The following is a 21732-nucleotide window of genomic DNA, read 5'->3' as shown; positions in this document are numbered from 1 at the left end:
ATAAATGGTGGGTCTTCTTCCGTCATCACTTCTTGGGATCAGAGGATTTAAATCCTAAAACGCCTCCTCCCTCGGAAAGGGGGCCGGTGGGGCCCTGTGACCCCCAGGGCCAGGCTGCGGCAGGTGGCACCGCCTGGGACCAGCCTGAGCGGCCCGAGGGTGGGGTGTGGGCCCCCTCCTGGGACCTCAGGAAATCGCCGTCCACGGACCCGAACCCGGCCCGGCGGAACTAAGCAGGGAGAAGGAAGCAAGCGAGGTTAGGGTTTCAATCTGGGAATCCCACCCTCCGCCCGACTCCAAAGCTAGGGGGCGGGGCGAGGTGGGGCGACGCCTGCTCTCCAACAAGCCCAGTGATTGGTGAGCGGGGCGGGTCGGGGCGACGTGGGGCGGAGCGACACCGGCTCTCCAGCTAGGCCGGCGGTTGGTGGGCGGGGCGACGTGGGGCGAGGCGGTGCCGGCTCTCCTGCAAGGAGAGCCGTTGGTGGGCGGGGTGGGGCGGGGCGACGCCGGCTCTCCGGACGAGGCCCGGGATTGGTGGGCAGGGCGGGGCGCCGCGCCAGCCCTCCGAGCGAGGCCCGGGATTGGTGGGCGGGGCAGCGGGAGGCGGGCCCGCGCCGGGGGCGTGACCGGGCACGTGGTGCGGAACCGGCGCGGCGGCCGCTGAGGGGTGAGGGGCTTTTGCGGGCCGAGTCGGGCGGGACCCAGGAGGGTGGGTCTCGGTGTACAGCCGGAGTCGCGCCTCAGCTTGTGGGAGCTGGGCCGCGGCCTGGCCCACCGCCTGGTCCGCGTGGCCAGCAGGGACGGGAAGGGAGGGTGTCCCCGTTGAAAGAAGGCCTTCCCGAGGGTCCGGGGCGCTGCGGGCTGCGGGCGGCGGGAAGGACGCGCAGAGGGCCGTCAGCCGCGTGCTCCTGACGCGGCCCGCAGGAAACTAAAGCCTTTCTAGGTCCAGCGGAGCCTGTGGCGGAGGCCCGGGGTCAGGGGTCGCTGGGTCCCGCTGGCATTTGAGGCCGGAAGGTTGCAGCGTGCGGGTCTGGGGCGGCTCGCTCGGTCGTGTCCTCAGCCTGTTTCCTCATTGGGAAGATGGAACTGGTCGTGGCCCCGGGCGGGGCCCCCCACGGCCTGGGTGGGGGCCCGGACGGTCTTCCTCGTGCAGACCCGGCGTCACGAGGCGTCCCTCCTGTGTGCGGGGAGTGGCGAAGGGTAGTTTGTACACATGTTTGGGATCAGGCTCTGGAGTGGGCGCATTGGAGGTTCCCGCCCCCGTTTCACTGGCTTCGGTCGGTTTAAAGCCAGGAGTCGTGCGTCTGTGTACTCCACGAAGTGCTCTGAATTACCGAGGGACAAGCACTGGGAAGTTCAGAACTAAAGAAGCCATTAGTAGGTATTGCTAGACGGTTCCAGGCGCTACCGGTCTCATTTGCCCTTCCCTCTCCCTGGCTTCATCATTTAAGTTATGTCCCCCCCAGGAAATTCTAGAGTTCCTGGCATTTATTTTGGAAGCGTAATATTTGCTCTTGTTCACTCCAGCACAGCGCTTTTACCTTCATCAGTGGGGTTCACCGCGCATTGAAGGAGGCTCCTTTCATGGTTTGGGTACTGGATGGGGGAGGAGGGGCAGGTTGGGACAAGAATAAGGCAGAACCGAGTGGGAGGGCGAAAATGGCCCTGGCCTGACCTCCTTTGACGAGGTTACTAATTCAGAGAAGGAGTTACTTTTTAGCCAGCCCTGGGGACCTGGCATGGAGAGCTGAGCAGGCCGGCGCTCTGTTTAGTCTTTGGTAAAAGTGCAACTTAGGTAGTTGTATCTTTGAATGAACCAACGGAAGGTCATTGGTTAATTTGGCTGCACTAGTGAAAAGTATGCACGGTGAACTTGGGATTTGTGCTGTTTCATGACCAGGGACCCGAATGAAAGGTGCCCAGTAGCATATTGCCCTAGATGGCTTCTCAGTTTGCATTCCTGGTGATAGACAGATGAAAATTTGACTTACTAGTGCTCATGAAATGCCTCTTCAGCGTTTGTGGACTGTCTTGTCTTTCAGATAAAAGCCTCAGCTGAAGCAGGCTGAGCTGGCTAGGCTAGGAGCTTTGTAAATATTTTATGCCCAGGGGTGGGTGTTTGAAGAGGAAGAAGGAGGCTCTAAGAACTGAGTGGTTTGACCTGTTCTTACTGAAATCCTGCTGCACACAGATTGAGGGTAATTTCCTCAACCCCCTCAACAGCCTCCAGGCCTGATGTCACTGTAGATACATCACTCCTCTGTTGAGCAATCACTTTGGAATCCCATACCAAGAAAAAAATACTCTGTGGCTACAGTGTGTCGATCCACAGGCCTTTAGAACTACCTAGATGTTACAGGATCTTGGGACTACAGCTGCATTTCTGAAATCCTTGGTATTGCTGTGGTCTGGCTCTTCCCATTGCTGCTTCTGGCCAGTCTTGCCGCTTGATGGAATTTGAAATATCAGTCGGAGGGTGGAGACAATCTTGAAAGTCCCCAAACCAGAATCCTTTTGTTGCCTATTGATTTTTAAAGATGACTGGTCAGATGATTTCCTTTCCCCTATACTTGCAAGGTGGAGCAGAGTGTATTGGGTCTCACACAGGAGAAACGGGATGTTAGCAAATGCACCCTGGAGGGAGGCTGTGTGTTCCACGGAAGTTCCTTTCTCTTAATCATTAATCAGGCCTTTGTGGAGGTGTCACATGTTGCCTTTGTTTCTGGGCTCCGATTATCAACTTTTTAAAACAATTTATCTACCTCTCCCTGGGTTTTGTTTGCTGCGTTGTGGGTTTGTGACAGTAACAGACAGGATGTGACACTTTTGCTGGGATTCTTGGATTATTTCCTCTGTGGTAATAGTAAATGGGAAGTTCTCTATGTGCTTTTAAAAAAATTTAAGTGCTGGTAAATCAGTGTTACCAGGAACTACCTACTTCTAATTTTCATCAGATTGTCTTCAGCTCAGGCCCTTCCTTCAGTTACGTGCCATTTTAACACATAATTTTCCTTCTGAGAAAAGAATGGGAGATCACCCTGAGCCCCTAACTGCTTCCCCAAGCTTCTCTGCTGCTTCCTGGAATCCTCGTGATGACATCGAGGGCGGAGCAGCCCTTTATCAACTTAAACAAGTGCCTTCCTAACTGCCTCTCAGTCAGGCCCGTCCGCAGGCAGGACTGACAGGTGGTTTTTCCTTCCAAGAACCTTCAAGGTGTGCGGTCTGCTTGAAAGATGTCGGCCCTCACTACCCTGTTTAAGTATGTCGATGACAATCAGGATCGCTACATTAAGGTAAGGGAATATTTATTGTAGTAAACATTAAAATTAGGTTTAATCCAGTGGGGCTCAGAGAAACTTTCAAGAAACTAGTAGGAGCTATGCCATTTAAATTAAGTATACTGTCTAGACAGAGTGAGACAAATACTGCATGATTTCACTTATATATGGAATCTTAAAAAGTTGAACGTGCAGAAACAAAGTAGAAGGGTGATTGCTGGGGCCTGCGGGAAATGGGGAGAGGCCAGTCAAAGGGTACAGACTTTGAGTTACGAGTAAGCTCAGTCCCTCTGAGTAGGGATTGAAGACAACAGCATGGGGACTGTAGTTAATAATACTGTTAGATACTTAAAGTTCGCTAAGAGAGGAGATCTTACAGCTCTCACCACACCAGAGATACCTAGAGGTCTTCTCCTCTGCCTCCGCATTACAGTATGTAAGTTATACTTGTGGCTTTTGACAGGAAGTCTTAATATATGTATATATGTTTCTAGAAATAGCAGAGCTAATCAGAGTTTTTGTTTAATCTCCATCTACAATTTCTTGTAGTAGATATAGACTAAAGAACTTCTAGCTTTTTTTTTTTTTTTTTTGCATTTCATCTGTTTTAAATGATTTGGTAATGTTGTAAATTAAATCTGTTTCTTGACATTAAAGAATTGTGCTTTAAAGTTATTCTTGGAAGACACATTTCAGATGAAATCTTTAGCTCTCATTCTAAAAATTATACTTTAAAGAACTTGGCCATGGTGAGCATGAATAACTAACTTAGACTGTGAAAATGTTGGGTATTTTCTGTATGTTGCAGTTGTAATTTTGTTAGATTCAGTTATAAACTTATTTATAGAACTTTGTACATTTCACACTCATCTCATGCTTAATGGTTAAAAACATTCTGACATTTTTTGTTATGCTGTAGTTCTTGAAACAGGGTCAATACAGACAGGTTTTTTTTTTTTTTTTTAAATCTTAAACAAAAAGCAAATATGATAGCTCTTCTTGGACATCTAGCCATCATGTTTAAATATGGGCTGGTTGCAGGAAGCAAATCAACTTTGGCTGCCCGAAACCTGGCAAATTTATGAATACCTTTCTTCCTTAAAGGAGCACCTTTTCAGAATCCCTTCTTGCTTATTATCCACAAACAGAAACTTGCAGAGTGGGTGGCCATCCAGAGTGTATCTGCATGGCCCGAGAAAAGAGGCGAAATCAAGAGGATGATGGAGGTTGCCGCTGCGGAGATCAAGCAGTTGGGTGGCTCTGTGGAATTGGTAGATATTGGAAAACAGAAGGTATGGTGCTGGCGCTCTGGGAATTACAGAACCACAGTTAGCAGACCTACCTAAGATTTATTAGAGAGAGAGAGAGTTCTGTGAGCTGGGGGGAGGGCCAGAGGAGAGAGGATCTCAAGCAGACTCCATGCTGAGGGCGGAGCCCAACGTGGGGCTCTGTCTCATGACCCTGAGAGCATGACGCTCAACTGACTGCGCCATGCAGGCGTCTAGGACCGAGCATATTCTTAAACCATCTTTTGCTTCAGATAACCTGCTTGTCTTTAAAACAAACAGAAAAGGCCTGATTGGGACACTAAAACTATATGATTTCCTCAGTTGGATTGGGGCAAAGCTTTTATAATACTCAGCAGTTTTCTCCAGGTGGGAGAGCTGTTGAGGTTACTCAGAAGTAAGTTAATGTTGGGATGCCTGGATGGCTCAGTGGGTTAAGCGTCTGACTCTTGATCTCAGGTTGTGAGTTCAAGCCCCCCTGATTTGGGTTCCATGCTGAGCGTGGAGTCTACTTGAAAAAAAAAAAAAAAGAAGAAGAAGAAGAAGAAATAAGTAAATGTCAGGGCCACTCTTAGGAAATCACTGGGATTGCTCCCTAGAAAGCAGTGTGCATTCAAACTAGGAAATTGCACACTGTCCGTGTAGGGGTAAAAGTGATGAAGACCCCCACTCACAGTGCTATGCCCCCTGCATCCCAGCTGGTGGAAAAAGCACTTTCTTATGACTTGGTTCCTGAAAATGAGCTACTTTGTGTGGGGCCGTGGTAGCCCTGTAAGCATTGACTGCACTTTACTGCAGGATTCTGACAGGTGACATTGGTTCATTTTCTTCCTGACAAGAACGAACCATCTCACTAATGGTATATTATTTTGCTTTTTTAGTCTCAGACGATTTCAAGTCCCATGCTAATGGCAGGTTTCATGTCCTATATTTTCCAAGTTTGTAATATTCTTTTAAATTGCAGGGTGTGACAGGGTTTGGCTTATCTCGGTTCTCTTGCCTGGTGATTTAAGTGTCCACTGGTATCATAGTCTTGGGGCTTTATGTGTGGACATTCAGCTGCATCTGGTCTTTTCATAAAGAGAAGAACCCAGAGGCCCAGGTGGACTGTATCTCCACTGGGCATCCCTCAGTTGATGGTGAAGGAGATTCAAACATGGGTCTCCTGATTCCCAATCCAGTATTGTTTTATGAGATTTCATTTGGCCACAAATTGACCTAAGATATACTATAGCTTCCCAGCACTTTTCCCCACTTGTGAGAGAATAAATCAAGTTTCTTTGTATTATTTTCTTGTAGAAGCATAATCGGTTTGTTCCTCCTACCTTTTTTCCTAATATATTAAAAAAAAGAAAAAAAATCTAGGTGGCAAATAATTTACAAGAGTTGTTTCATTACAATAGATTTATTCTATGTTACACTGACATTGCAGTGCATTTCTTCAGAAAGGGCCTTCCACAAATGATAAGTGACTGCGATACTCTCGAATTACTTAAGACCCTTTCTTATCAAGGAATTGACAGATTTCATCATTGTTAGAAAAGTTCTGCAAAGATCCTTGTGAGGTGACAGCCCATTGGAGCTTCTCTTCCAGTCACTTCACGTGGTGGCAGTGTTCCGTGTTTTAGGAAGCCGTGATGACTTGGGGCAGGTGTGGAGGTGGAATTGGGTGTTACCACGTGTACATGCAGAAGCCGGGGCATCTTCAGGCTTACAGGGGACAGAGGACATTTGGAGCCCAGGTCCTAGTGATGGACCTCAGAGCCTGGGTCCCTGGTGGGCGAGGCTTGTGGGCAGGCATGGACTGTGGGAAAGGCTGATGGCAGGCTCTTTGGTATTAGGCCCACTGCCAAGGCTGCTGTAAGTAACGTCAGGTTGGGCCTATCTGCTGCCTAGCCGCTGCCCAGGCAGGAGGATGGAAAGGGTGCATGGCCAGGAAATGTGGGGGACCTGGTCACTGGGGGCCTGACCTCTAGACAGAAGTGCTCAGGAAATGGAACAGTCATGGCTCCTGAGCAAGAAGCGACGTGAGGGAAGAAGTGAACAAAGTGCAGAGGACAGAATAGGGCCCGTGGGTGGTGGCTGTGGGGATGGGGCAGAAGGGGGAGACATGTGGAATCCTTGTCAAAGACTTCTGCTCAGACAGGTACTCTGGTAGAGGATGGCGTGGTAGCCCTGTAAGCACTTGACTGTGTTTCTAGCCAGACTTCATTCTTCCCTGTTCTGAGTAGTTAGGGATACCCGGCAGAGATTTGCAATTTGCAGCCTGAATTTCAGTACAAATTTATTTGTGGGCCCAAATCTTGGTATCTTAGAAAAATGGTAAAGTATATCAGTATTTCAGCTATACTGAGTAGAAATTTATTTAGAGAAAATCTGTCATTTAAAACTCATGATTCTCCTGAGGCCAGTGGAGGGCCAGCTGCAACCACAGTGCCACATGTCATGTGTGACCAGGGCAGTGAGTCTAAGGAACGATTTTTTGCCCCTCATGGCTGGGGCTGTCCTTTGGGAAGCGGTGCGAGAACCCAGCCCTGGGGGTGGTTCATGTGGGTGGGCGACCTTGAGTCCCAGGGCTGTACATGGGTACTGTGGGCTTCCCAAGAGTTACTGAGGTGAGTGTTTCTGAGTGCAATTCACTGGAAAGACAAATCCTGCAAGAATCCCGGCAGCCTGGCACGTTACCTAAAGTACCTGTCCACTTAGTGCTGTGACTGAGACCCTGCCCCCCCACTCCCGTTCTTAGGGGCTTGTAGGAGACTGGTTAGGCGTGGGGAGGGAGCTTAGAAGGAACACCAGCTCTCACTGCTGGCTTTAGTGTGGCTTGCTGCAAATTCTGTTCCCTTCCCTTCTGTTCTGGTCTGCATCCTTTTATGTGCAAAATTGTGATCCACATGCAGAATTTCAAACATGTATCTCCTGCTTTAAGATGGTAGTAGTTTTCATCCATTATTTTAGAAAATGAGCAAAGTTGTACCCCAAACTTAGTCTTCATAATATATTATTAATGTAAAAGTTAAAGAAAAAATCAGCCTTTAAAAATTTACCAAACTGTCTACAGTTGGTGAACATTATGCGGTCTGAGTACTCAGTATGTTCTTGAACTCTACAATGTAGGTTGATTGATAAGAACACATAAAAATACTCCAGGTATTTTAATATCTACTATAAGCACCGAATTTTCAAAACAAAGGCTGTCCTCGATTGCTTCCTTCTCGACTTTTAGCTCCCTGATGGCTCTGAGATACCGCTCCCTCCCATTTTACTCGGCAAGCTGGGCTCCAACCCGCAGAAGAAAACCGTGTGTATTTATGGACATCTGGACGTGCAGCCGGCAGCCCTGGAGGATGGCTGGGACAGCGAGCCCTTCACCTTGGTGGAACGCGACGGTAAGGGATGCTTTCAGCCGTGTCCGTTACTGTGCACGATCGAGGAAACTTTTCACTTGCAGCAACATCTCTGAGGAAATTCAGTTCCACACCGCAGTCGTGATCACAGCACAATTGCTGACTTTCCGTTGGGCTCCTATTGAGCGTTAGACCCACATTTCTACCGGCTGTTCCCCTTGCCACGGTCTGGAGCAGAATTCTGTGTCTCGGCTCTCCAGCCTGCCCTCCTCCTCGTTCCCCGTCTCACCACCGCCACAGGGTCCCTCTGCCTCCCCTGCCCCGTGCACCACAAACCTGGAAGGTCGTCCTCACCCCCGCCCTGCTCCCGCAGGCCTCCTCCACAGCCGACACTCATCCCCTACCGAGAGCTCTCCTATTGCTTGTTGAAGTCATGGGTCCTCCTCCCTTCTTTTCCCTGCCACATGATGACCTCAGTGTGATGTGTCTCTCCCTGACACCTCCCGGGAGACCCAGCGGGTTCTTCGGCCTGCTCGTCTCCCCTCATTGCTCCTCTGGCGCCTGTGTCACATGACCCCAGCTTCTGCACCCACTGCCCCTCTGGGAGGCCTCGCACTCCGCCCCTCCCTGCTCCTGACAGACAGACAGACAGGCGCCCTCGGTAGAGCTGGGATAACACCTCATGCCACAGATGAGCTTCCTTGTGGTCAGCTGGCCGCATGCTGTCCCTCTCCTTGTCGGGGAGCCCGGGAGGGAGGGACCACCATCGCCCTGTGAGCCTCTGTCCAGCACAGTTCTGGCGTGCTGGAGTGAGCGATTCAGTCAGTGCTTGTCACAGGAACGAGGATGCTTTTTAGGAGAATTCTGTAGCTTTTGTGAAAAGTGGGTTTAATTGATGGAAATTCCCAAGGTAGCGATGGCTCGAAGCGTCATGCTGCTTTGGGGTGGTCATGTTGAAACTGTCAAATATTAAAAACAGGCTGAGAATGAGGAAGTCCGAGGCCTGGCCGTTACAGACCTGGCCAGAGAGGAACTGAACCATGAGCACGCCTCTGCCTGAGTGCTGTCCTTCCTCTGGCCTGGTCCCCCTCTGATGAGCTCTGCATCATATGACAGGGCAGGGAGCGGCGTCTGGGCTTGATGGCCGAGTGTCCTTCGTGGTGGCCAGTGCCCACCTGCCTTTGTTAGGGGTCCCAGGAGTGTGTGTGCGGGGTGGGGCTGGGGGCCCTGTGACTAATTAGGTGGAGGAGAAGCAGTTCCACGTCCTTTGGTTTTCAAAGTGATGACCTGGAGCAGTAAATAATAAACCTGTTCTTTTCTTTACCAAATTAGGTGTCAGAATTGGGCTTGTGTGAGATTCATAGTTCTCTCTTGATGATGGTGCATTGGGGGTCCGACATATGACCAGGTTGCCTACTCTTAACTGCTACCAGCTGGTTGTGGAGGTAGATTTGAAGTAACTTGCCGGCTGGCAGGGCCCCCTTGAGCTGGCTCGGCAGTCCACGCCCTGGGTCAGCAGGGACCGGAGCGCTGGCCGACTACTGTGTCCGCTGGAAGAAGGGGAGGGCGACTTGGGAGCATCCACGCGGCTTGCTCTTAGATTATGGTGGATTCTCTGGCAGGGCCTCATAATAGTGTAGGATGGGGACTCGGGCCTCTGACAGAATGAAAACGGGGCTTCTGGTTGGAAGAGGAGGTCTCAGGACAGCTGCCCGTGGTGGTGCTACGATGCTCTCAGCTGTGCTCCAACAAGACACTTTGTCTATTTCATCGTGATTGTAACTGAGTTTGCTGATTGCTGTTGTAGGCAAATTGTATGGGAGAGGTGCAACCGATGATAAGGGGCCAGTGGCCGGCTGGCTGAACGCCCTGGAAGCCTTCCAGAAGACAAATCAGGTACTTCACGTCTAACTGCCTGGCTCTGTCACAGCCATACAAAGCAGGGCTGTCTGTCCCCAGAACAGCCAATAAAGATCAAAGATCACTGGGATATGAGAAAGCAAGGTCCCCCAAAACCGCATCAGCACAGTGGGATCAGATATAAGATCATAGGTTTGTTTTCCAGCTTTAGGAATTGTGATTGTTTTACAGCCGCCCAGAGGCCATGGTACTGATGACTCAGCAGGAATCCAGCCAGCATCTGAAATTCGAGTTTTCAGCCCCGGGCTCCACCTCTGAGACGGCTCACCTAGAGGCCAAGTCTTGGGCTCTGTGGTGGTGGGCAACCCCTAGCTTTCTCAGGGTGGTTTTTATCCTCCTGAAAAATTTTTATTTTTTAAGATACATTTCCTTTATGTGAAATATCTGTTCCTGCCTAAAGTTTGTAAAATAGAAAAGTAGGGAGGAACAGGGTGCCTAGAATTCCAGCTGTCAGAGACTTTGTATTTTGTTACTTACTGATCTTTTCAACTGTTTTTAAACTAATCCTGACCATTGTGTAGACCCACTTTTTGCATTGTGTTTTATCTAGTACCATGATAAAATAAGAATAATAAGACAAGCGTTTTTGTCAGACAGTAGAATGGTAGATCTGAAGAGGGACGGGGACTCTGGTCCGAGGCGTCATTTTGCACAGGAGGGAGCTGAGGCTCAGAACCTCCAACTGACTGGGCTCAGGGGCTGGGAAGGCTCCCCCTTCTCCAGGGCCCCCTGGGACCTGGGGTGACCGAGGGGAGGGTGGCTGTATGCAGGGCAGAGCTTACATCCTTTCCATGTGCCAGGGTCCTAGGAAAGATTTCATCTGAGAGACAGAAAGGGGGAGGCGAGCTGGGTGGTGCAGAGGGCTGTCGGGGGGAGGACTCCATGGATTTGCGTCCACGGCGGGGTTCTGCCATTTTGTAGCCTCTGACCTCCGGCAAGTCACTTCGCTTGGGTGCAGCTTCACGTTCTCATCTGGAAGGGCCGCCTGCCTCACTGCAAGCCTGGGGGGCCTGAGAAACTGCAGAGCAGTAGCCAAGTGGGCGGCGGCGCCTCGTGGTGACTGTCAGCTCTTGGGGAGAAGGGCCTTCAGCATGGAGAGGGGGTCATAGTGCAGAGCGCCTGGAAATAGGAGCAGGCCCCTACTTGCTCTGGCATGTGGGTGTGGCGATTGGTCCCTGGCGCAGATGAAGACTGGTTTTGTCTGTGTCGTGGAGAGAGCCGTTCGGGCTTCCCTGGAGACTCCTGATTTGCGCTGGGTGAGTGCAGAGGCCCTTGGGGATAGGAAGCGTGGTCACACTGTGGCGTCCTTGGCAGGAGTCCCCAGTGAGGGTGGCACTGCGGTTGGTTCCGTGCATGTCCCCTCACTGCCCAGCACGTGAGGACAGGGTCATGACAGGGCGCACACAGCCCGCCTGAGCGGTGGGTCTGGAGGAAGTTGAGTATTTGAAATTTGTGATTGCAAAGCATTTGGTGACTTCCTGTCTGTGGTGTCTAAGAAATAAAAGCACATGAGAACTGAATGCCTCCCAATGCTCATTTCCCTTTCATAGGAAATTCCAGTCAATGTTCGGTTCTGTCTGGAAGGCATGGAGGAGTCGGGCTCTGAAGGCTTGGATGACCTGATTTTTTCCCATAAAGACACATTCTTCAAAGATGTGGACTACGTCTGCATTTCTGACAATTACTGGCTGGGGAAGAAGAAGCCCTGCATCACATACGGTCTCAGGGGCATTTGCTACTTTTTCATTGAGGTATCATGTCAAGTTCTCTGTGTTTCGTGGTGTCTCTTCCCAGCCTGTAGTGTCCCTTGTCCTTCCATAGCATGCAGTGGGCAAGTCCCAGGAAGGGGGCCATGCATGTGAGGGAGAAGCCCAGAGGCTTCTCAGCAGGCTGGGTCTTCACCCTTCGAGATTCTCCAGCCAGAGTCCGTTTCCTGCCACCTCAAGCTACAGGGTGTTTGGAGAATTGCCTTGGAGCAGTTGAGGAAAGATGAACTGCTGTAGCCCATTTAAGATTGACTTAAGCAAAGCATTGCAGACTTACTGTTAAAAATTAAGATGTTCACATTTGAGCCCTTAGGTCTGCCTGGACCAGAGATCTTGAGGGAACTGAGTGGTTGTGCTCTACACAGAAGCCGGGCGCAGGGGCGGAGTGGGAGGGCCATGCTCAGCTGAGCCTGCATCCCCTCCACAGATGAGGGTGGGTCCTAGCACACAGGGCGGATTGGTTCCTGTGAGGGAGTGTTTTGGAGGCTGAAAATGCCAGAATCATCCTCATTGCTGCCCTGAGCGCTTCGTCTCTCAAGACTGCTTTACAAATAGTCTGACGCAAGAACCCAGTGGCTGTGAGTCAGACGCTCCCACTTTGCCATTTTACAGGTGTGGAGACTCAGGCCTGGTGAGGCCTCAAACCTGACCCTGATCACAGGCTAATGAGGGGGAGCGGGGGGCGGGATCTGGCCCTAGGTCCTCAGGCCCAAGGTCCTTACAGGCTGCTTTTCATGGTGGGTGTCCCGTTTCATCAGAAAAGCGCAGGGTCTTTGTGAAGCCATGTGCGTTCACCTGTGGTCAGCACCCCCACTTGCCCCCTGGTCAGCGTTGCCGAGAGTATTTCTTTTGTTGCTGCTGAAGTTTTATAATTTAGGAAATGCTTTGCTTTGCTCCTTGAGGAAACAGATTTTGATTTTGAGAATTGTGAATGTTCTTCGTTCACTTCACTGTCACATGAGGAGGCCGAGTTCCTGCTGAGCAGCAGGTAGAGGGGTCTCTGTTTCCGTCCAGGTGGAGTGCAGTGACAAAGACCTCCATTCTGGCGTGTACGGGGGCTCGGTGCATGAGGCCATGACAGATCTCATCATGTTGATGGGTAAGCACGGATTTCAGTCGCTGCTTGGTGACTTGGGAGAGAAGCTGGAGTGGCTTGTTTCGGGCTGTCCTCAGCAGTTGGTGCTTTCATCTCTTTCCCTGTTGCTACTTCCTTCCGCTCACCGTTCCCTTTGAAAGATGGACATGCTTCATTTCTGCGTCTGTCTCCCGGGTGCCTCCGTGTGTCACTAAACCCTGCCTTGCCTCTGGGACCCACCTAGGGCAGCCCCTGGCTCCGTTCGGCCCTGTCTGAGCTGGCCCCTAGGATCACGTGACACAGTTGTAGTTTGCGCCCCTCGGAGGGCGCCCGCCTCGGTCTGTTTGACGCTGTGGCCCCCAGCCAGGGCTCCTGCGTGCTCAGCTCTGCGGGAGGGAGGCCCAGCCCAGTCCTCCCAGCATCCTGCTAGTTTAAGGCTGCATGTAACTTTGCCTCACCCCGGGATTTGCCTAAGTTCTGTCTCCTTCCCTCTCCGGTAGCGGCTGCCATACGGGAGTCTACTCTGTTCTCTTTGTCTTGGCCTCCTTCACTTGGGAGCAGCTAGTTTCTTGTGGAACATGGATTAAAAAAGAAATATTAATGAGTGTAGTGGCTTTTACAGGAAGCCTGTGGGAGGCAGTCTGCTCGGTCTGTCTCCTGGTCTGTGACAGGGGACAGGTCACCCACCCTTCTGCATCTCTGTCTCTGTGTTAAAGTGGGAAGATGATACTGCTCACCTCACTGGGTTGTTTAGATATTTAACTAGTTGTTCCTAGGCAGTGCTCGAGTGCTCTGCATGCCCAGGAAATGTCACTGCGAAGCTCCTGGTCCTCCTCTGCCCCGGGGCGGGGACGGGGGGACGGGGGGTGGGCTCCGGGCCCCCGTGGTAAGCGCTGCTGTGTTTGTGCCGCCTGCCTGCTGAGCGCCCCTCCTCCGTGCCCTCCCAGGCTCTCTGGTGGACAGGAAGGGAAAGATCCTCATCCCTGGCATCAACGAGGCAGTGGCCCCTGTGACGGAGGACGAGCTGGGCCTCTACGACAAGATCGACTTCGACCTGGAGGAGTACGCCCGGGACGTGGGGGCAGAGACTCTGCTGCACAGCTGCAAGGTGCGTGCGCCCCCGGGTCCGCCCGCCGCCCGGTCTGTCCGCTCGCAAGGCCTCCCACCGTGCCCTGGGCAGGGGACCCCCGAGGGCGGGAGCCAGAGGTGCCGCCAGACATCTGTGCAGATGCGTGTGCCCCGGAGCCCTCGGATGGTTCCGACACTGGAAAGCAGCACGTTACCGGGCTTGGAATTGGAATTGGGAGGTTTTTAAAAATGTCACATGTTGACTTGTGACAACTCGAGCTGGAGAATGTGCGCAGAGCACACATAGTAGCAGGTAGCTTTTGCCTGATTTGCACTTGTAGAATGATGTTTGACCGCTGGGCCCAGAGGTGATTGAGGGCATCCCTAACAGCCGGGGACCTGTTGGAAAAGGTGGAAAGCATTTGCACAAAGTGGTTAGTTAACTATTAAGAAAAAATTGTGTTAGGATTTTTCTCTTAAGTGGTCTGGTTCCTGGCTTGTGAGGCCTGAGTATAAGTTTACATCTGATGTAGCCATTAGTTGAATTGCAGCAACAGGCCCTGGGGCGCAAGAAGAATATGGCCAGGCCATATTCTTCTGGGCATATTCTCCAGGCCCAGCCCGTGAGTTTCATCTCTCCAGGAGACTAATGGGCAAAGAAGTGTGAAAGAGTGTGGAGGCCCCTCCAGGGTCTGGAGCCCTGTGTGCCTGGGAGGGGGGAGGCCTGTGGCGGTCGGGAGGGGTGAGCAGCAGAGCGGGGCACGGGGAGTCTGGCTGTTCGTGGGGAGGGCCGGCCGGGGAGGTCTGGGATTCAGACTGAAAAGGCCTGGCATGCAGGCCTGTGGTGTGCCGAGGAGCTCGTGTGCTCTCCTGGAAGACGGTGGACGGATGGGTTGGAGCAGAGGGTGAGCCGATCAGACCTCCCTCGTGGGCAGGCCGTGGCAGAGGCGTTGCGGGTTTGGAGCGGGTGCAGTGAGGCGGGGAGACCAGTTGTGCCGCTGCAGGGGAGAGCCTGGAGCTGGTGGCGTGGGGGCCGGGCGGGCGTGGGGGCACCTCCGAAGCAGGCCACACACCAGGGAGAGTTGGTGGGCCCGAGTGGAGCAAGAACTCGCAGGTGGTGGGGGGGGTGGGGGTTGCGGAAGGCCCTCATGGGCAGCTGTCATTCGGGGCCTGAGGCCGGGAGAGATTAGTCAGGGGCAGGGGCGCGTCTGGGAAAGTGGGTTTCTGAACAAACTCCCGTTTGCTCCGGCCTTGTTGCCTTCCACTTGGTGTCTGTGTTTGCGTAAGGTGTTTGCGTTTCGGGCCACGCGTCTCCCTTCTAGGTCTCACTGACCCTATTTGGTTCACAAATGGAAGTCCACACATTAGGTGGCTGAGTCCTTGAGTAGCCCCGGGGCCCTGGCACGTTTCTCCTCGCCAGCCTGTTGGTCAGGTGGCCCCGTGTCCTCTTTTGACTTGTCTTGTGCCGCTGCTGGGGTGCAGGGGGCGTGGGAGGCCGTGGTATCAGTCGTACGTTCGGAGGTGAGGGCCTGCTCTGTGCCAGTCCTCTTGGCAGAGGGTGACGATGATGCTTGTCCGTGGTCACTGGGCCCAGGACTCAGTGGATGGCCCTGGCTCTTCTCCCAGTAGGAACTACCCCTGCCCTCTGTTCCCCTGGGGGCCGGGGAGCTCACAGGTGGCCTGCGTTGTGCTGCCCTCTTCGTCCTGGGTCCTGATGCCTCTGCGTCCTGAGCCGCAGTGAGGCCGGGATGCCACACTTGAGGCTGTTCGGAGTGTGGCAGAGCCCCCCCTTCGTGGTGTGTCAGAGCCGGTCCCAGAGCACATCTGGGGCGGGCTCCTCTCAGCCCTCCAGGGTCTGTACTGCCTGCCTGTGACTGTGTAGACCCCAGGCGGCGGCCACTAGGAAGAACTTCGCAGGTGCCATTGCTGTCTCCTTTGTCAGCAGACGGTGTTGTCCCCTGACCCGCTTTGTTGTTTTCTGCAGAAAGACATCCTGATGCACAGATGGCGGTACCCGTCCCTCTCCCTCCATGGGATTGAAGGCGCCTTTTCTGGGTCGGGGGCCAAGACCGTGATTCCTAGGAAAGTGGTCGGCAAGTTCTCCATCAGGCTCGTGCCAAACATGACTCCAGAAGTTGTCAGCAAGCAGGCATGTGAGGGAGCCGGGACTCGGGGAGGGGCTTCTCCACGGCAGAGACTGAGCGTAAAGACTTTTAGGAGAGCACTGAACCCCAGACCCACACTTCCTCACTTCTTGACTCCTGCCAGCCCAGTAATTACTAGAATAAGCAGTTCAGAAACTGATCAAAGATAAAGGCCATATAAAAAGCATCACGTGTGACCTTTGTCACTGCTGAGGCATGCTAAAACCTGACCCCTGACCTCATTGTAAGGCTTCAGGTCACATGCTGACTTTGGCCCGAGTAGGTTAAAGTGAGAGTCCACAGGAGCTGCGTCTGGGCCAGTGTGAGGAGTGGAAGGGCACGATTCCAGAAGCGGTAAATTCCAGAGGGGGCACACTGGGGGGCAGTCACCCTGCCCTCGTCTGAGATTTCCCGGAGAGATGGCCTCAAGGACTTTCGAGGAAACTGAGGCCTGAGATTTTGTCATCAGATGTGCCCCAGTCAGCACCGGCCTCCACTTTTGGTCTAGATGCGATGAATATTGTAAAGCAAATCAAGGGACATTTTTTAAAGATTTGATTTAAATATTATCCTATGGGAACATCTGTGTAAAGGGTGAATTGCTTGAAATGAAAGCATTACCTTTCACCTTCAAATTGCTGGATTTTGTTTCTTGATAAAATCCCTTTTTTTGTTACCATAGTTGTGCTCAGTGTTTCACAGCAGGAAATGAGAACCGTCATAGACTCTTTGTAGACTCAGTGTAGACTCGTGGTAGACTTAACCGTAGACTAGTTGTAGGCCCCCTCTAGAGCCACCGTAGACCACTGGAGAGGAGATCTCTAGCACTGGATCAGGTGCCAGGCTAGAATACATTGTGTCTCGTTTGTGACTCAGGTCACAAGCTACCTGACGAAGAAATTTGCTGACCTGCGCAGTCCCAACAAGTTCAAAGTGTACATGGGCCATGGTGGGAAGCCCTGGGTGTCTGACTTCAACCACCCACATTACATGGCTGGGAGAAGAGCCTTGAAAACAGGTGAGACTTCTCCTGGGGACGCAGGCAAGGGCCCTGAGGAGAGCCCCCAGTGCGAGCGGGGCTGTGACCCCGCCGACCGTGAGAGTGGGGCTGCCGGCCCCGAGCCATACCCGGGGCTTGGACTCACGTTGCTGGGTAGTAAGTGTGCAGTGGATCCCCAGCCTCGCCACTTGTAAGCTCACCATGTCTCTTACTCTTCTCCCCCAGTGTTTGGTGTCGAGCCCGACTTGACCAGGGAAGGCGGCAGTATTCCTGTGACTTTGACCTTTCAGGAGGCTACTGGGAAGAATGTCATGCTACTGCCTGTGGGCTCAGCAGATGATGGTGCCCACTCCCAGAATGAAAAGCTCAACAGGTGAGGCTCTGGGTCCTCCGGCCTGCCCCTGGGTTCATTTCCTCATGGCTGCCAGCGAGAAACCCGGAGAGCCCCCGTGTGCCCTCCAGCCCCTCTTGCTCCCTCCCCTCCACCACCCTCCCCGCCTCCTCCCTCCCCTCTTGCTCCCTCCCCACCTGCTCCCTCCCTGCCTGCTTCCTCCCCACCTGTCTGGCTGCTTTGATTGGAGAGCAGGAGGGGCCAGGTGTTTGGCCCCCCAAGGCCAGTGCTCTGCTTGCTATCACCATCTTTGGGGTAGCGAGCACTTCTGGTGGAAGGCAGGGATGGGGCCATGGGGAGGTGAGGATTCTTCACAGCAGGGTTCAGCCAGTGCTCTGTGTCTGTCTTAGGACATCATCTAGGATTCCTAAAGAACCTACGCGCTTTGCCTGTTTGGAAAATCAGTGTCCTTACTGGCTTCCTAAGCCCCTTCTAGATGTTCCTGGCTTATGCAGACACGAGGGGGGCTCTTTAACCAACAGGGATAGAAGGTGGTCCCTGAGTTAGCGCAGTGAGGAGAGGCCCAGGCAGGCAGGGAGGACCCATGGTCAGTATGGAAGAGCTGAGAAGGACAGAGAACAGGAGCCATAGGGGGGTCGCAGGGTGGGCTAGTCGCGGGCTAAGACAAAGGCAGAGGGAGGGGACAGAGACGTGTGTATCCAGGCACAAGGGGAGGCCTCTTATCCCAACAAAGGGTGGGGCTGTGATCAAAGTGAGGCGCTTTTTCTTAAGTACTGTGTGGGACCTAGTATATTCTGTTAGACCATGACCAGGACAGGTCCTAGTGGGGCAGATGGACTGAACCCACACTTGAGAACCAGGTGGCCAAATTCTCGAGGCCAGTGGAACTAAAGGCCAGCAATCCAGGATGGTGGGACTCCCAAAAAGAATTCCAGGCGCGCTCCTGGACCACTGGACAGCAGCCGACACGACGGCTTGTTCTTCTCCATCAGGCTCAACTACATAGAAGGAACCAAAATGCTGGCTGCGTACCTTTATGAAGTGTCTCGGCTGTAGACGGGAGAGGCGCCCCTGGCCGTGGAGTCCCGCCCCTGTCCTCGCTCTGTCCCTGCCGCTCAGGAAAGCACAGCTCGTCTCTCTCCTCACCCTCTTGTCTGGCACAGCCTGAGTAACCGCCGAGTTCTTGGAGGTGGTCAGCGTGAGGTCTGCAGAGAATAGCCAGGCTCTGAAAGCACCCGTTCTGTAGGAGGTTCTGGTTGCCGTCCAGCTGGGCTGCACAGAGCTCTTGGTGCTTGCTGTCCCGTCTCTGCCTCCTGACTCAGGCTCGCGCGCTCTCGGAAGATTCAGTCAGGGGCACCTGGTGCCTCGAGGGGCCACCCCTTCTGATCCTTCGCCCTCGTGAGGCTTCTGTCCTTGTCTCAAGCCCTGAAACCAGTACTGGTGTCTCCTGTCTTCTCTTTATTGTGATTCCTCAAAACCTAAACCTAACTGGAAGGATTATTTGTTCTCAGTATGTGTTGCCAAATAAAAAAGTAAAAATGAAGCCTCTGGGAGAGTTCCTGCCCATCCGACTCACTGGTGGAGCACACTGTCCTGTGTGGGGGACATGGCTGGTTGTGGGGGCGTGTGGGGGGGGGCGGGGCTCACACCTGCCTCCTCTCCCCAGCCCACACAAGGGGCGGTGGTGCTATTCACTGGGTCCTCCACCCAACACTGAATAGGGCAGAATGGTGACATGGGAAGTGGTTCTTAGAGCCCCGGTTCTCCTCTGCAGTGTCCTTGGAAGCCCGTGTCCCCTGCAGCCTCTTCATCTTCCTCCCAGCCTCCCTATCCCTCTCCCCATCTGACACCACTCGCTCACTGGGAACACTCATGTGGCTCAGTCCTTTGAGCCACCTCGCTCGGGGTCGTTGTGCTTTAACTCTGGTTTCTAGTCAGGGGATGGAGTTTCGTGCGGTGCTGACAAGATGGTGTTCATCAATAAGCTTTGCAGAAGCGGTTCTGTGCCTGGGGGAGGCCTCTGAATTGCCGGAATCCAAAGCTTGCCCTGTATCGTCGTCGCTCCACTGCAGGAAGCTGGCCACCAACAAAAATACAACCCCCTGGTCTCACGTAGAAGAAGATAGAACTCACTGGGCCACCGCCTTGACCCAGATGAGAATGAGCTGAGAGGAGCCTTTTCAACCTAAAGGAACCTGAGTGTCTCCACGTGACCGAGGGAAAGTCAAGTTCATTCTGCCCTTGTTACTTTTGCTAACAGTGTCAGGAAAAGATGACAGATACGTCAGAATCCTTAACCGCGTGAATTAGTGAGGACGTAGGCCAGGTCATGGTAACAGGAGGCTTTGCCACTGTGACTGTTGGCGCCTTTCTCCTTGTCAAGCCCGCACAGGCAGGCTGGCCTGCTGGGGCAGCTCTTCTGTCCCTGGGGGCCCGGTTCCCTCCGCCCTGTTTCATCTCCGACAGCCGCAGCCGCATTTCAGCCTGTGCTTTCAGGCGCAATGCAGACTTAGCTCCAGTCCCGTCCCTTTGCCTCTTACTCTCAAGAGGTCATGTGGCCACTCCTCACTGCGCCTGAGGGATGTGCCTGGCTCCCATTCCCGTCCCTCCGTAGGAGATGGAAAACGTACTGGGAATTGCACCGCCATTACACCATGACATACGTCCCAAGGCAATCAGAGAGAAATAAAGACTGCATAGCATCAGGGGAGGGATTCCTGGAGCCTGCTTTATTACTCATTTGTCAGAGCTAATTTTAACATCGGCATCAGCCTCTGCGGCCTCAGGGAGCGTGCTGTGTGGGGATCCAGAAGCAAGCCTGATCAAATGGTGTTCACGCCTTCCTTACTTTTCCTTTGCACCGTTTCCCATTGACATGTGACTGTGGGCCACCTCGGGCTCTCAGCGGAGCCTGGTACAGTCCATTCCTTTCGAGTTCATGGCCAGGATTGTAAATCACCTGTGTTTAGGAGAACTTGTTACTCTATGGCCTACAACAATGGCCCCTATATGGAATGCTGCAGAATTCCACTGACCTGTGTTCTTTGAAATGGCCTTTGTGAAGAGGCTGCTTCATGCATACCTTGAACAGTTATTTAGGAAGAAGAGAAGTTCCTTGGAGTAACAGGTGGTCGTGGCCAAAGCCTACTTGAGAGGGAACGGTGTGACTTTGACCCAAATCTTTGATGGAGATGGTCCTGTGGCCCCAACCATGCATGTAGGAGAGATCAGGGACCAACCCTGCTCATGATAACCCTTGGAGATCCGGATTCACGGTCTGTGTGTTTTGAAAGATCTCTTGAAGTGATTTGGAGCCATAGCCCGTTAGGGGTTGAATTGTGTCTCCCCCCACCCACCAAATGCATACGTTGAAGTCCTAACTCCCAGTACCTCAGAATGTGACTTTATTAGGATATAGGGTCTTTGAAGGTGCAATTAATTATGATGAGGCCATACTGGAGTAGGGCCGGCCCTAACCCAATATGACTGGTGTCCTTACGGAAGGGGGACATTTGGACACAGACACACATGGGGAGAAGGGCATGTGCGGATGAAGGCGGAGATTAGGTGATGTGTTTGCACGATGAGGAACGCCAACCAGCCAGCAATCAGAAGAGGCCAGGAGGAGGTTCTCCCACAGCCCTTAGAAGGAAGCAACCCTGCCAACACCTTGACCTTGGGCCTCCAGCCTCTGGAGCTGGGGGAGAATAGATTTCTGTTGTTTAAGCCACCCCCAGTCTGCAGTGCGTCCTTGGAGCAGCCTGAGCAGGCTAACAGAGGGCCTGTAACGCCAGTTTAGCTCATACGTTACGTAGCATTCATCACGAGGGCCCACGACGACCGAGCAGAGGCTCTGACCCTGCTCACGGCAACAAGCTGTGTTCCCGTTGCTTCTGTCTCAGCTCTGCTGGCCTTGGGCGCACGCACTCCTCTCAAGGGTCACGCCCTCCGCACGTGCCCAGTGAAGCACCTGTTGTATCACCCACAGCCGGAGCTGCCCTGCTGTTCTTCAGTAACATCAGATGACTTCCGGGCCACTATGTCCTCCCATTATCTGTGCGTATGAGATGCATTGTCTCTTCCTCTGCCTTCGAATTGAATGAGTATCTCTGAAGCCTCTTTGTTTTGCAGATGTGAATAGGTCCACTAGTCCAGCCTCGTCTTCCTTCTGGGGGCAGGGGTGGGAGCACAGACAAGCCATTTGCCGAGACATAGCTAATACGGCCAGCTGAGGGCCTAGATGAGACCTTCTCTTCCCCTTTCCTTTGAGGTCCAGGGGAATTGCTAGAGGCTACAGAACTCCAGCCCAATGGATCCCAAACTAGGAAGAGTGGTGAGTAGACCCTCCAACGTCCAGAGTCTAGGGGACCAGAGTGCTAGACCTCGTTTGCCTAAGGAGTGTGTGTGCTGTGTGTCCTGGGCGTCAGGTGGGTAGAACGGATGCTCATGTGGCCCTTGCGATGCCGCCACCGGAAATGTTCTTAGGTACTCACTGT

General features: G+C 53.0%; 2 protein-coding genes across 3 annotated transcripts in view; both read left to right on the top strand.

The window, feature by feature from the left end:
- The first annotated feature begins 593 nt into the window (after positions 1–593).
- On the top strand, positions 594–18779 carry CNDP2 (carnosine dipeptidase 2). 2 transcript variants are annotated; one of them, XM_036116986.2, is made up of 12 exons: positions 594–667; positions 3204–3293; positions 4427–4570; positions 7791–7953; positions 9719–9807; positions 11382–11582; positions 12612–12696; positions 13620–13780; positions 15725–15889; positions 16761–16902; positions 17110–17257; positions 18229–18779. In XM_036116986.2, the coding sequence occupies exons 2-12, from the start codon at positions 3234–3236 to the stop codon at positions 18290–18292; spliced, it is 1422 nt and encodes a 473-aa protein (XP_035972879.1). In that variant the 5' UTR covers positions 594–667; positions 3204–3233; the 3' UTR covers positions 18293–18779. The 2 variants fall into 2 exon arrangements, with proteins under 2 accessions (XP_035972879.1, XP_035972882.1); XM_036116989.2 differs by lacking the exon at positions 594–667 and adding an exon at positions 1194–1377.
- A 2626-nt stretch (positions 18780–21405) lies between these two features.
- Positions 21406–21732, top strand: part of CNDP1 (carnosine dipeptidase 1) — a 32042-nt gene continuing 31715 nt past the window's right edge. Inside the window, exon 1 of the mRNA XM_036117011.2 lies at positions 21406–21569. Coding sequence (XP_035972904.1) covers positions 21546–21569 — 24 coding nt within the window. The 5' untranslated portion in view covers positions 21406–21545. The remainder of the gene's footprint in view (positions 21570–21732) is intronic.

Source organism: Halichoerus grypus, chromosome 13 (genome assembly GCF_964656455.1).
Source record: "Halichoerus grypus chromosome 13, mHalGry1.hap1.1, whole genome shotgun sequence".
NCBI classification, from domain to species: Eukaryota; Metazoa; Chordata; class Mammalia; order Carnivora; family Phocidae; genus Halichoerus; species Halichoerus grypus.
This window is presented reverse-complemented; position numbering and strand designations above follow the sequence as displayed.

Bases quoted from the DNA above. Each gene is read 5' to 3' on its own strand.
- CNDP2 (XM_036116986.2), top strand. From the start codon at position 3,234: ATGTCGGCCCTCACTACCCTGTTTAAGTATGTCGATGACAATCAGGAT. The intron at 11,583-12,611 runs GTATCATGTCAA...GTTTCCGTCCAG, and splicing joins TTTGCTACTTTTTCATTGAG to GTGGAGTGCAGTGACAAAGA. The intron at 17,258-18,228 runs GTGAGGCTCTGG...CTTCTCCATCAG, and splicing joins CAGAATGAAAAGCTCAACAG to GCTCAACTACATAGAAGGAA.